We start from the raw sequence: 15,443 nt of genomic DNA on the forward strand, positions 1-15,443 counted from the left end.
TATATAATATATTCCCAGTTAGTTCCCCTAAATTCCCATTAATTCCCCAAATTCCCAAGCTTAACTTCCCATAGAAATTTACCGGAAACTTTCCAGAAATTTACCGGAAATTGTCCGCCCCTTTGCAACCCTAGTTATACATGAGCCGTTTTTCACTGTGTACTTTAATACGAAGCTGTTCTCGCGTCATTCCACCATATAGTTTTCAGAGTCTAAGCTGTGTGGCTGACGTTTCTAAGTACAACTTTGTCGTTATCTATTGTTTCTCTCAACGCCAGGGGTTTAAAAGATCATTTGAAGCGCAAAGCTTTATTTTTATTTGCAAAACAATGTAAAACATATTTTTGCTTTTTTCAGGAGATGCATACCGTTAATGATGATGTGAATTTTTGGAGGGCTCAGTGGGGAAATGAGGCCCCTTTTTCTCACATGCGTCTGCCGGGGTTTGCACACCTAAAAATAAGTTCACAGGGGCCTTACTGCATACAGAGTGCAATAAGAATGGTCACTATATCTGTCAGGTTTTTGACATTCACAAAACCAACTTCATTATAACGAACATTTATGGATATAACAAACACAGTGATTGATAACAATAATTTAATTAATGATGTGGAAAATAGAATTATCTATTGGCTGACCAGATTCCATAATGCTTATTTACCTATAGGTGGTGATTTCAATATTACTTTGGACAACACAATGGATATGTGGCCACCAGGTTTTCAAACTAATGCCAATGTAAATTTAAAAATGCTTATGCAGAGATTTGATGACTGGAGAGACAAATATCCTTATGACAGAGTTTTTACATGGTGCAATAAATCAAGGTCTCGACAGTCTAGAATAGATTGTTGGTTAATCTCGAACAATCTTAAAGATACTACAAATGTTAAAATTCTTTCTACCTCTTTAACTGATCATAAGGCCATTCAAGTTCACATTTCTTTACTCCCCTCTTGTAATTGTCCACATAACTCCTACTGGAAACTTCTGTTTGTTTTATATCATGAAGCAGTTAAACTCAGGGTTAAAGAGCTAATACAAGTTTTCTGGAATGAGGCTCAGGCTGAAGGAGTATATGACAGTAAATGGGAACTTTTAAAATTTGAAGTCGGTAAATTCTTTAGGAAATATTGCAGTAATCCTGCAAAGGAAAAATGATTTGAGCAAGAAAATGCAATTTCCATGATAACTGCCTTGTCCTCCATATGTCTTGATAAAATCTCAAAAGAAAAAGAGACACTATATGAGTATCAAAACAAACTAGATAAACTTTATCAATCTAAAGCTGAAGGGGTCTTTGTGAGATCCAGGAGACGATGGCTGGAAGAAGGTGAACAGAACTCGGCATATTTCTTCAGGTTAGAAAAATCCCAGGCAAAAAATAATACTTTCCACCAACTAAGAATAGAGAACATAGTATGTGATGATGTAAACCAGATTGGAAACTTCTGTGCCAACTTCTATAAAACTCTATATAGCTCCCATTCTTGTGAAGATAGCACTGTCGCATTTCTGGATCCAGTAATTAATACTAAACCAATCAGTACTGCTGACCAAGAACTCTGTAATCGTCCAATCTCTCTTAAGGAAGTAGAGGAAACAATCAGTAGTTTAAAGAACAACAAATCTCCTGGAGTGGACAGTATAATGTTGGGTCTCATCATTCAAGATGCCAAATGTTTCTTTGCTCCACTGGACAAAGGAACTCTCACTCCACAGTTCCTCACCGTTCACACCTGGGGACGACCCTTCCCATTCCATCAGGTGTTATCATGCTTTATAAGGGTCATTCTTTTCCACCTTCTGATGGGACACCTTCACTTGATCCAGTTGACACACCTATCGGAAAACTGTGTTTTATGCCTGCTTCCTGTAAGAGAACAAACAATAGGAATATCCACAGCTTGTTCCAGGCTAGTTGTATCTTTGTTCCTTATGTGATCACAATCTGGAATGGTCTTGTTCAGGATATAGAATGGGACAAGACATTGACTCTTCCTAACAGATTTCTACCAGTTAACAAAGTTAAAGAGATTTCTTTTTAGATCATCCGTCGTTGCTATCTTGGCAAATCATTTTTAGTAAGATTTAAGTAAGACATTGATGTAAACTGCAGTTTTTGTGATATGCAACCGGAGACTGTCTTCCATCTGTTTTAGACTTGTGAACACACCCGTAATCTGTGGCAAGGCATCTGTCGCTTCATTTTGGACTTTATCTATGATGCTTTTTTACTTTGTTTGTAGGATGTATTGTTTGGGTTCACGAATATACAAGAGATCTAGAAAACACATTTTTTTCTATGCAATCTCATCATATTACTTTGCCAAGTTTTATATCCATAAATGTAAGGTGTGAAAAACTAAACCCTCTTTTTGTACTTTTAAGAAGGAAGCAGAGTCCCTATATCAGAACATTATTTACCTCATGTAACAGTAAAGCTGTGAAAACCCTCAATCTGCTCTCCAAATGTAAAATATTGATATAATTTGTAGTATACTTTAAAAAAAAAAATATATATATATGTATTTGATTGTGTCAAACTGTTGTTTATAACCCCTGGCGCTGTGCATATTTGTTGTCTATCTTTATTAATTTTGTTGGGCTACTTCTTTTCTGCCTTACTTTGAATATGTAATATAATTAATAAAATAAATAAAAAAATAAACTCAGACCTGCTTCTAGTCTCCTAAAGGGGCGGGGAAGTGGAGAAACCCACGTGACACAGATACAGGAAATAATCATTTCTTTTTTTTTTCCCCCCAAACTTTATTGAACAATTCAATTTTACAGTTCAGCATAGGATCTTCGTTTTTCATTTTGCATTCTTAAGAATTATATAAAACATGTTCAAACTCTGTTCAAAAAAGCAAGGCCATACCGACATAAAATAAAATGCATATATTTAAAAATAAATATCAGAAAAATAAAAATAAACTATGACATGTTATAAGAAAATAAACAAATTAATAATAGGCTACAGGCTAATCTTCCTCACCTCCCAGCAGTCAGGATAAAAAAAAAGCATATCTCTATTAACAAGTCAATCAAAGCACCAGGTACCTTGACATATTCTGACACAGGTCTTGTACTGGTTTGTAAGTATCCGCCAAAAACAACAAAGAGGAAAAAAAAATCTTAATTTCACTTTTAAAACATGTCAGTGAGGGTTTCTGATTCCTCCATTTACATGTATGGATATGATATTTCCCATAGTTATGATTATATTAACCATATCAGATATTTCTTTAGTGAGATTATTTTTGTAAATTAAAATTTGTTGTATATCAAATGGTGTGATATTCTCCATTTTAATGCTTAACCAATTATGAAAGTTCTGCCGAAATTGTTCGGTAACTTTGCAAGAGTAAAAGAGATGTTCAATGGTTTCTGGTTCTTCGAGACAGAAACTGCAAGGGTGAAATAATCATTTCTGTACTGTCTCTAGTAAATCTTCTGCTGTTTCTTGCGGACGTAAAAGGGAAGCGGCGACACTTCCGGATCACATGCCGCTCAAAAACAACATCCACGGAAGTTTACCAAATGTGATTTCAAAATAAAAAATAAAATAGTTTTTTTAAGAATAACATGTTTTAACTAATAGAAAATTGAAATCCTTTAAGTGAGCCCACAGTTATATTCTCCAGATGTAAAAGGTTAGATAATGATATGATTTTTTTTTTTACACATCCAACAAATGTCTTTTCTTTTTTTTTTTTTCAGGGAAAGTGAAATGCAAAAATAACCCTTCTAAATTAAATCACTATTCATATCGTAATATCTGCCAAAAGAATTGCAATATGATTTTTTGTATATCATTCAGCCCTAATTCCTATAAAACAATAGGCTTAGCAATGTTTACAGTATGTAATTTGTATATAAGAGCCTTCTAGGTGCACTGGTTTCCTTCAAAAGATTATGTTGCTAAAATCCACAGGTTACTCCACTAGACAGTCTGACTGATCTTTGTATGAAAAATACAGGTGTTACTGATAATATTAATGATCAATAAGCTCTATTTAAGTGTCTCAGTGAAACATGACAGTGTTACAATGTAACAGCATATACCATATCAGGACTCTGGAGGTGAATGGCAGCTAAATGGCATTCAGTAACCATCACTTTTATAATCCACACCTCTTGTTTGTCTGTGATGTTATATTTTTCTATGTACGGCAAACACGTTTTATTTTGAAAGGTTTGACGGGAAATGTATGTGTTGTTACCCTGTCTGAACTGACGCTGGTCTACGGTCCTTCTCAATAGACCAGACAGGTGATAAACAAGTATTGGGACAGATTGTTTCGCACAAACCAAAGTGAATATTGGTCAGCTGGAGCTCGTTGACCTCCCTGCAGTCCGTATGCTACACCGAGCATGGCCGAGAGGCAGGACACTGAGGTAACAGCAGCTTTAACCTGCAGGAAGAAACACAGCGGCTGTGTCGGTGGAGGAATATTGCACATTTTCTCTATGGTTATTTGTCCTAACTGTTACAATTCGACAAAGTGCGGTTTAAAGCGCACCAGAGCTAACAACAGTCACCAAACACAGCTGTGCTGACACATCTGGAGAGATAGAAACTTGCGATAGCGGCACAGTAGCTCAGAAGCTAGCAGCGCCTGCTACACTGTAAGTTAACGTGATTAGAAAGGTTAAGGCTGTAGCTACATGAAGTTTGGACATGTCCTGTTTGTCTGGCCTGTGAGCAAAGGGCTCAGATGACCGCAAGTAAGATAGTCCTCTGGGTGATGTAGTCCACCAAGAGTCCTACCAGGACAGGTCTCATCCAGCACCAAACCAGCGGAGTTAATGTAGAAATCTAGTGTTGTGTTGTCTACAGTGAACACGTGTTCCAGCTGAGACGTTATGTTTGACGGTCTGTATATCAGTGAGACCTTCTAATGAACTCGGCGCATAGATTACTCAGAAATATGTTTAAAAACTGAACTTGAAATGCTGCACACTGGTGTCAGCTTTTTTAGCTAACAGTGAAACGGTTTATATGTAGTCACTTGACTGAAGAATTTGCTGCTTGGTGAATTGTTCCTATACAGAATACAGCAATGAACTTCAATATGAATTAAAGCTCTCAAACATTCATATGGCAGCAGGAAGGAAAAGCTGTAGATTTTAAACTACCAGAGTTTTAGATTGAGCTCAGTTAAAATGTGCAGATATTAAATCACAAGCCTCTTACTGTATTTATACTGTATTTCAGAGCTTGTAGAGACTCAAGAAGACTGGAGGCTGTACTTGCTGCTGAAGAGGCTTAGACAAAGAACAGAGCTGAGAGTTGTTAAGTTTGTAAAGGAGAAACTTCAATTTTTGAATTTTTAATAAATTAGCAACATTTCTAAAAACATGTTTTCTCGGACCTTGATCACTTTGTCTTCATAGATCACTGAGTGTAAACTGATGGGCAAAAACTGCAATGTTATCAGTATAAAATAGTAAAATGCAAAAAGAGAAGGGGTGTGAATACTTCCTGAATTCTCTGTGTATTTTTCTCTTTATCAGGTGGAGGAGGCTGACCAGATCTACTTGCTGATGAAGGAGGAGTATCGGATCTCTAGGAATGTGCGTCTGGCGTGGTTCCTGGGTAAGCTGAACCAGGTCATCTGGCCAGCCTCAGCGCCTGAACTGGTGAGTTCATCTTTCTTCTCACCTCCCCCTCTGTCCTCGTGGTGGTCGAGCAGCACCAACGTTGAAAGGGGCTGATGTGTATACCACACATGTTTCAAGTGACATGGAAATTCTCAGTGGCATGTCACTGTTAACTATTGTATGACTTGTGTATTGCTGCTTTTTCACTGGCATTTCTCACTTGTGGTTATGGCCTGTTGCTGCTGTGTCACCGTCATACAGCTTGGGTGCCACTCTTTGTTTACCAAGAAAAAGTCAGTGAACTTTATGTTTACATTAGTCTAAAAATATGATCAGACCTTTTGCAATCATGAGCAAACACAATCTATTTGAACCAATAACACACAAATCATTGTGTTGTTCTTGACCATAAATTTTTTTTAATTTTTTTTTATTTAAAGTTAACCATAAAGAAGCCAAAGAAATCTTATTGTCAAGACCAGTGATGATCTGCCTCTCCAGCCAATTCCAACTTCCTACTGAATAAGGGTTATCATAAGACCATGCAATAGGATATGTAGCATTGTAAGATAGATAATATTGGTAAATGTCTGGCACAGCCAAACCCCCCCTTTGTCTTATCAAGAAAAGTTTCCTCAGGCTGATTTTAGGTTTCTTATTACACCATAAAAAAGACGAGAACAAAGATTTTAATTCTTTAAACCAGCTTAATGGAAACTGTATGGGTACGGCTGCCACTAAGAATGACAATCTTGGAAGAATATTCATCTTCAGCACCTCAGCCCTCCCCCACAGAGAAATTGGCAGAGAGGACCATTTTTTTTATATTATCTTTTATTTTCCTCAATAAAATAGGTGAATTCAGTTCAATGATTTTAGAAATAGGGGCTATGATGATAATACCTAAATACTTAATTCCCTTTGGTTTCCATAAAAATTTTACATTACCCAAGTCTGAAGAAAAAGTATTACAATTAAGGGGTACTGCCTCGCATTTACTTCAGTTTATTTTATAACCAGAGAAATTACTGAATGTATTGATAAGCCTTAAAACTGATGAAATAGACTGCTTAGGTTTACTTAATATTAATAAAATGTCACCTGCATATAAACTGGATTTAAAGTCATAACCTCCTATTTTAATGCTCTCTATTTTTTGGTTGCTACGTATAGCGGATGCCAGGGGTTCCAAAGCTAAAATAAAAAGAATTGGAGAGACTGGACAGCCCTAGCGTGTAGAGCGAGTAAGACCAAAAGGTTTAGAAAGAATACCATTAGTTTTTACAGAAGACATGGCGCCTTTATGCAAAGATTTCATCCATTTTAAAATATTTGGACCAAAGCCAAATTTAGACAGCGTAAAAAAATAGGTAAGACCACTCTATTCTGTCAAAAGCTTTTTCTGCATCCAGTGACACAGCCACAGCTGGAATACAGAGAGAGCTTGCTTTATAGATAATGTGATAAAGTCTTCTCATATTTACTAGAAGATAAACGCCCCTGCACAAAACCAGTCTGATCTAAATGAGTCGGAGAAGGAACAGCTTTCGATAACCTCAAAACCAAGAAATTTTATAGTCATTATTAAGGATACTAATTGGGCGCCAATTATTAATTTCCAAAAGATCCTTCCCTGGTTTGGGCAAAAGTGAAATATTAGAAAAACGCATGGATGCAGACATTTCCTGGTGTTCTACACTGTCATTATATATTTTACAGAGAAGATGGGATAATTCACCTTGAAAACATTTGTAAAATTCTATGCTAAAACCATCTTCACCAGGGGATTTTCCTGAAGATAGTTCCTTTAAAGCCTGTTGTATCTCACTTTCTAAAATAGGTGCTTCTAACACTGATACGTCATACCCCTGAATAGTAGGAAGGTTTAAATCAGTGAAGAACTCTTCCATTTCTGAGCTTTTTGATTCACATTCTGCAGTGTATAACTTGGCATAGTATTGTTTGAATGCCTCATTTATACCCTCTGTATCCCTGAAGACTGATCCATCATTCCCTCTAATTGATGATATAACCTGATTATTGACTAACTGTTTCAATTTTAATGCTAACATCCTGCCAGCTTTATCACATGATTCAAAGGTTTTCCTTCGCGACTTATATAATGCGAACGCAGTTTCCTTATGAATAATGGTTTGAAGTTCAGACTTTACTAAAAATAATTCTTTTTTCAATTTCAAATCTTTTGGGTTCTCAATATGTTTACATTCCACATCTTTAAGCAATATCTGCAGTTTGTGTTTCTTTTCTATTCTTTGTTTCTTTTTGGCAGTTGAGTAACTGATAATCCATCCTCTGCAAGTTACTTTAAATGCTTTAGAGTGATGAATTCAGAGATCCTGTTCTTAACAAGAGACACAAATTCCTCATCTCTAAGAAGAAAATTATTAAACTTCCATGATGTTTAGTTGCTTCTCTGTCTGCAAGGACAACAGAGAGTACCACTGGGGCATAATCAGATATGATAATGTTCTGAATTTGACAGTTAATGACATTCTCAAGCATGTGATATGATAAATTGATCTGTTCTAGAATAAGAATTATGGACTTTAGAATAAAAAGTGTATTCCCGAGAGACCGTATTTAGCATACGCCAAACATCAACTAGTCCCAAAGTGCTTGAAAATTCACTAAAGGCAGAAGAGAGGGATCTATCAGAAGGAAGAGGATGATTTGATCTGTCTACTTCTGGCTCCGGCACTAGATTAAAATCTCCACCAATGACCATGAGTAAATCTGAAAACTTTGATAATAATGGACAGAGAGATGTTAAAAAGGTTACTTGTCCAGTATTGGGAGCATATATGTTTACCAGTACAAATTTTACATTTTGCAAGGTGCCTGATAAAATCAAATATCTCCCCTCTTTGTCTGTAAACAATTCATTTAATTGAAAGGAAATTCTTTTAGCAATAAGAATGCACATGCCCCTTGCATTTCCTTGTACCAGGTGAGAAGAAAACCTGTCCCACCCATCTTTGTTTCAATCTAAGGGATTCTACCTCATTCAATGTGTTTCTTGAATCATTGCAATATTACAACCAAGAGACTTCAGATGCATCAAAATTTTATAACTTTTCACCTTATTATTTATCCCATTTACATTCCATGAAATTAAGTTAACATTGTTCCACACCATCTAGTTACTACTGGGGGTATATCAGGCATGATTAAATTATGGATTAAGGGAAGGAGTAAAGATTTAGTCTGAAAAATATTTTCATCAATGCCATAAAGGGAGAAGGGAAAAAAAGAAGGGGTCAACACACACAACATAACATAAAAGACATTGCCAGGAGGCAAAACGACGAAGAGTACATTGAGATAGAAATCCATCTCCATCCGTGGCGAAAAAAAAAAGCAGGTGAAGAGCAGCATGGGCTCAGTTGCAGAAAAGTAATCCAGCCATATGAAACGTCATATTCAATTATCCAACCTTGAACCAACTTATTTATCAGATCTATACATTTATAAGTATTCTAGACTGAAAAAGGTAAATAAAAATAACAACAAAGTATGTTCAAAAAAGGGCCGTCCCACAACGCTTCAGTATTATAACAAAGAGGTCTGATGGCTCATTAAAAAAAAAAAGATTCATAATGATTGACAGCAGCCATACAACATTTCTAGAAATCAATGTAGATAATAATTCATATTTTCCATATTTCATGAGAGAGCGAGAGAAAAAAGAAAGAAAGAAAGAAAGAAAGAAAAGTGTTGGGTTAGGGTTCTTGACCATATTGAAACATTCAAACATTGACAGTGCAGCTGAAACAGTGTGTAAACCTCGACTAATGACACTAACAGAGGCTTACTGGAGTCAGGAGTTATCAGACCTGGAGTCAGTCAGTGAAACCAGATTGGAGGTCCTGGGTTAGAGACAGTTTGACTTGGAGGAGGTGAGGGCCGAACTCAAGAGGCTACGTCCTGGAAAAGCAACAGGCCAGGATGGTGAGTGTCCGAGGCTGTTATAGGACTGTGTAGCCCAGCTGGCTGAGCCTCTCCAGAGGATCTTTAACTTAAGCCTACAAACAGGGAAATACTCAGATGACACAGCTATTGTGGCGTGTATCAGGAACGGGCAGGAAGAGGAGTACAGGGATCTGACGATGGCTTTCAGTGAATTCGAATGACAAGAACTGCCTCCTTCTGAACACCTCCAAGACCAAGGAGATGGTCATGTACTTTCGGAGGTCTAGGCCCACTCTTCAGCAAACAACATTCAAGGTAAGGACATTGAGGTGGTGCACACTTATAAATACCTAAGTGTGCACCTGGACAGTAAACTGGACTGGTCCCTGAACACGGATGCCATCTACCTTAAGGGTCAGAGCCGGCTCTTTTTCCTCAGGAGGCTCAGGTCTTATGACGTTTGCAGTGAAAAGATGCACATGTTTTATCAGTCAGTAGTGACCAGTGTACTCTTTTATGTTGCAGTCTGCTGGGACAGCAGCATGACAGACATGAACACAAAGAAACTGGACAAGCTGGTCAAAAAGGCTGGGTCTGTGCTTGGCAGGAGTCTAGACTCAATCAGGACTAGGGTTGCAAAGGGGCGGACAATTTCCGGTAAATTTCTGGAAAGTTTCCGGTAAATTTCCATGGGAAGGTACGCTTGGGAATTTTGGGAATTAATGGGAATTTAGGGGAACTAACTGGGAATATATTATATATATATGTACATATATTATATATGTTTATTCCACAGGCTCAAATGTGTGCCTTCAATAGTGTCTGTGCTTCAGGCTCAAAAGTGTGGTCCAGTCTTCTAGAAATCTTCTGTACATATGATGGAGGCATGCGCAGTGCCAGTAGGGGGTGTGGTCTCGTTAGCCATGCAGTAAGCAGTGTGCTCTGTGCATGTGATTGAGGAATGGCATAGATATTCAAGTGTATTTGAATGGCATCTGTTTGTTTTAGTCAAGATTATGCTAAAATATACTTTCCTCAACTATATTTAAGTTCCCTATGAAGAGCCAACCTTCAATTTTGAAATTTCCCAGTTTATTCCCATAAATTCCCATGGAAAGTTTCCATTGAGAAAATTCCCAGAATTTTGCAACCCTAGTCAGGACTGAGATGAAGAAGATGGAGGCCATCTTAGACAATACCAACCATCCTCTCCACAACATTCTGGTAGGACAGAGAAGCAGCAACAGGTGCAGCAAAAGTCTCATCTCACTGCACAGCAGAACAGAGAGGTTCAGGAGATTCCACTGCCATCAGGCTATACAACACCTCAGCCAAAGGAATTGGACAAATCTAATTATTATTGTTTATTATATTTATATTATTATTATCAACAATGGACACATGGACTATCTATCTATCTATCTATCTATCTATCTATCTATCTATCTATCTATCTATCTATCTATCTATCTATCTATCTCTCTATCTCTATCCTCATACATTTAGAGAAATATCAGCTGATGTGAACCTGGCCTCATACCTAAGATCTCAGAGACTGGGGATAAAGAAGAGACGATGAGCATGAAGCTGATTAAATGGAAACGATTCACTTCTGTGGCTGCTCTCCCTAATTTTCAAAACTATTACGCTTTTTCTGTTCAAATCCTTGAAATCTTCAGCCTCTTTGACCTTCAACTACTTCAGCATACTTTCAGCTACAGATTCATTCAAACATTAAAATGTTCCCAAGACTTTCAGCTATTAGACTTGTTATCAACTTTCTGATACCTTGTACAGTTTTTGAATTATCACAGTTTTAGTTTATAATGGGTATATATTGCAAAGAATGTTCAGGGCTAGAGTGGATGACATCATTGCTAGAGTGGGAGAAGCTCTAAAATTTGTGTAACTCGTCCTAACGGCTACATATTTCAATCTTGACACATCATTTCTTCCTCAGGAGTAGTCAAATTTGTCCTGTTTCATATAAAGTGACTACCTTAGCACAGAGACTAACAGAATTTAAACTGTCAGCCTCAAACTGATGGGAGTACCCTCCAACTCTCCCATAGACTGCAATACAAATTCAGGAGCTGATTTCAGGAGAAAACCAGAACTGACCCATTTTTGTAACTCGCTCCTATTTCCGCATTTTGGCTCTAGAAACACCAAAACCACATCAAGGTGTTCAGGGGAGTCTTGTGGCGCTGACCATGTGATAATTTTGCTGATATTATGTACAGTTTAGTATGAAATGGCAGGAGTTTGAGAGGTTCGCTATCCCCTTTCTCCAATAGATTTGTATGAGCTCTGCCTTCAACAGCCAGACTCTCTCTCTTACACACACATACACATACACACACACACACACACATACACACACACACACACACAAACCAGAGACACACACATATACACGCGCTCACACAAACACACACAAACGGACACATAGAAAGGTAGACAGACAGATAGACAGGTAGATAGACACAGTTTCATTCAGGAAACAACTGGCTGTTAATTTCAGTTTGCAATTTTAACTGACGCCACATTACATATATTCTAATTGGTGGATTACCCTTGGAGCTCATTCTGATTGGTGAATTACCTTAAACACATAAATACGGACAAGCAGAGAGGCACACAGATACACAGGCACACAAAAATCACAAACAGACACACACGTACACAAACAGATACACGTATACACACAGAAAGCTGGTCACAAGTTAGTACTCATAGAGGGAGACAACATGACAACAACATGTTTCAGTTCTCAGCTTTTGCAGATAATGGAGTTCAGCTCCTCCAGTTTAACATTTTGGCATCTACCTTTTCAAAGCACTTTCCATCAGTTAATATAAGCTGCTTTTTCAACTATTTTAGCATTGTGTCAGTAATCTCCTCCAGGTTTCAAGTTTTGATTGTAGATGTCTTCTTTCTTTGGTTTTTATTTTCAACCAATTTATGGCATTTAGCTTTAAACTAACATGTTTTTTTACATTTAGTATATTTTGTACAATTTTGTGCTGTTTATTACACCTTACATAAACTATTCAGGTCTTTTTCAACCATTTCAGGACATTCAACCTCCATCTTACAAGGTCTGCTTTTAATCTTCAGCTATTGCTTCAGCAACTTTAGCATTGCTTCAGCATTTGCTCCAGCTTCTTCAAAAGTTGCTTGAGCTACTTCAGCATTGCTTCAGCAATCTCATTCAGCTCTCATCATTCACCTGCATTTTCCACAGGAAATGCGTTTTCTTGTTGGTGGGATTGCTGAATGAAGCAAATCCACTATATGTTGTTGTCAGGTCAAAAACATTTCTCTTTATTATAAATTTCTTTCTTCCGATAATTTCCTCTGACTTTTTTTTTTACAATGGAAGTCAATGGAGAGAATGTTCAAATCCTTGAAATCTTTCTCTTCTAAACCTCAACTTCTTTGCCATACTTTTTCTGATCTTTTTTGAGTTTACAATGGGTGTGTATTGCGTGAAATGTTCAGGGCTAGAGTGGGTGACATCACCGCTAGAGTGGGAGAAAGGATTAAACTGCTCCAAAAAAATCCGCCTAAACTTGTCCTCCAGGCCACAAAATTAACTCAATGCTCATGATTATGTCCCACCAACTAGACAAACTTTCAGACAATGTGACTAACAAAGCACAGAAACTCACGGGATTTGAATTGTGCCCTTCCAAAGTGGCAGGTTACCATCTTACTGCCCCTTTTACTCTAATGCAGGGGTCCCCAAACTTTTTCCTGTGAGGGCCACATAACTTTTCCCTTCTCTGATGGGGGGCCGGGTTCAGTTTGTAACAGAAAAAGTGTGACGATCGCAGGGGTGCCTAAACGTAAAAATGTATTGTTTTCCAGAAAGCCACACATAACCAAATAACCCTTTCTGGGTTCTTCACAGAAAAAAAAAGTCAGGAAATAAATAATAACACTATTAATGAAATAAATAATAACCAAATAACCCTTTCTGGGGTTTTCACAGAGAAAAAAGGCAGGAAATAAATAATAACACTATTAATGAAATAGATAACAACCAAATAACCCTCTCTGGGTTCTTCACAGAAAAAAAGCCTGGATATAAATAACACTATTTATGAAATCAATAATAATCAAACAACCTTCTCTGGGTTCTTCACAGAAAAAAAGTCCATGGAACATTAACTTTCTGTTGTGCCGTGCACAATCTTAACAGGTAAAAGTTCAGCTTAGTTGTCAGAGCAGAATCTCTTACTTAAATGACTCATATGAACAGTCTCTCAAAGTTCTTGTGTTCCTTCCTTATAATCCTTTTGTAGGTTCCAGTAGGCTTGTAGACACCGCTGTTTGCAGCTCTCTCTCATCAACTTCCCTGTGAAAACCACAAAGCAAGCAGGCTGAGAAACAGAACTATTATATTATATATTATATATATATATATATTATTACTATTGTGATTATATTTGTTTGTACTCAGAATGATTCATTCAAGTCAGAAAAGTGAGCTTACATTTGTATGTTCATCAGTGTGAACTGTGGGCCTGCATCTGGCTGGTGAGAAGTTGAATGTTGGGTTCCATTCTAGTCACAGCCAGTCTCAAACACTGATGCAGATGTTCATCTGTCAATCTTGATCTCATCGCAGTTTTCAGCAGTTTCATGCGTGAAAAGTTTTGCTCGCAGGTATACGTGCTGCCAAAAAGTGTGGACATCTTCATTGCGTGTTTTTTGATGTTAGGGTACGTGTCGTTTGGGAGGGCAGCCTAGAAGTCAATGAGACTGTTGGGCTTGAATGCGTCTTTCAGAACATCACAGTTCTGTAACTCGGCCAACTCAAACTGATAAGAAGGCTGGGCTTCATCAATGTCGGCAACAAAGGGGTTCTGGAAAAGACGGATTTTTTTTGCATTAACATGTAGTTCGCGGAATCGCACACCGAACTCCGCCTTCAGCATTTCCAGTGCTTCCACACACTTTTCAGCTGGAAACGGGACCGCTGGGTTCTCTGCAGAGAGGTTTTGGGTAGCAGGGAGATGGATGAAGTTGTGCTTTTTCACTTGTTCCAAAAGCAGCGCTAGTTTCACCTCAAATGCTTTTATGTGGGAATACATGTCGCAAATGAGTTTCCCCTGGCCTTGAAGCTGCAAGTTAAAACTATTCAGCATTTCCGTCACGTCTGTTAAAAATGCGAGGTGCCATTTCCATGCTGGGTCGATCACCTCTGGGACCGTTTTGTCTTTTGAATGAAGAAATGCGCTAATTTCGGGTTGCAGCTCGTAAAAACGCCTCAAAACTCTGCCCCGGCTCAACCATCGGACCTCTGTGTGGTACAGCACATCTCCGTGCGCAGACCCCAGTTCAGACAGGAATTCTTGGAACTGCCTGTGTTTAAGTCCCTTTGCTCTAATGAAGTTTATGCATGACACCACAACCTTCATGAAAGAATCCCACGTCAATACTTTGCAGCACAGTGCTTGCTGGCGAATTAGGCAGTGGACTTGCAGCGGGGTGGTGAGACCCCGTTCTTCCATCTCTTAGACCCCGTGACACGCCCACCATACTAGGAGCCCCGTCAGTCGTGATGCTGGCCAGCTTTGACCAGTCTAGGTCCAAGTCTTCCATGGTTTGGCACACTTGGCAGAAAATATCCTCCCCCGTCGTAGTCCCTTTTAGACTTTTGAGGGCTGCCAGCTCCTCGCACATCTCAAAGTTTGCGCTAACTCCACGAATAAAAATGAGCAGCTGTGCTGTGTCCTGCATGTCCGTGCTCTCATCTAGTGCTAATGAAAAAAAGTCAAATTCTTTCGTCTTCTGCTGCAGCTGGGCATGTACATTACCCCCGAGTTCTTCAATGCGTCTGGTGATTGTACTCGCCGATAGACTCACGGCATTTAAGACATCTTTCTTTT

The 15,443-nt window shown here is 38.2% G+C and overlaps 1 protein-coding gene across 1 annotated transcript in view; it reads left to right on the top strand.

Annotated features, from left to right (window-relative positions):
• The first annotated feature begins 4,216 nt into the window (after positions 1-4,216).
• The window catches only part of szt2 (SZT2 subunit of KICSTOR complex), a 113,997-nt gene continuing 102,770 nt past the window's right edge, over positions 4,217-15,443 (top strand). The window contains exons 1-2 of the mRNA XM_087170198.1: positions 4,217-4,407; positions 5,527-5,652. Of these exons, the coding sequence (XP_087026324.1) occupies positions 4,384-4,407; positions 5,527-5,652 (150 nt within the window). The 5' untranslated portion in view covers positions 4,217-4,383. The remainder of the gene's footprint in view (positions 4,408-5,526; positions 5,653-15,443) is intronic.

The sequence above is a fragment of the Seriola lalandi genome, unplaced genomic scaffold, assembly GCF_002814215.2.
Source record: "Seriola lalandi dorsalis isolate HSWRI2012SDOR001 ecotype SW California unplaced genomic scaffold, Sedor1 jcf7180002054933, whole genome shotgun sequence".
NCBI classification, from domain to species: Eukaryota; Metazoa; Chordata; class Actinopteri; order Carangiformes; family Carangidae; genus Seriola; species Seriola lalandi.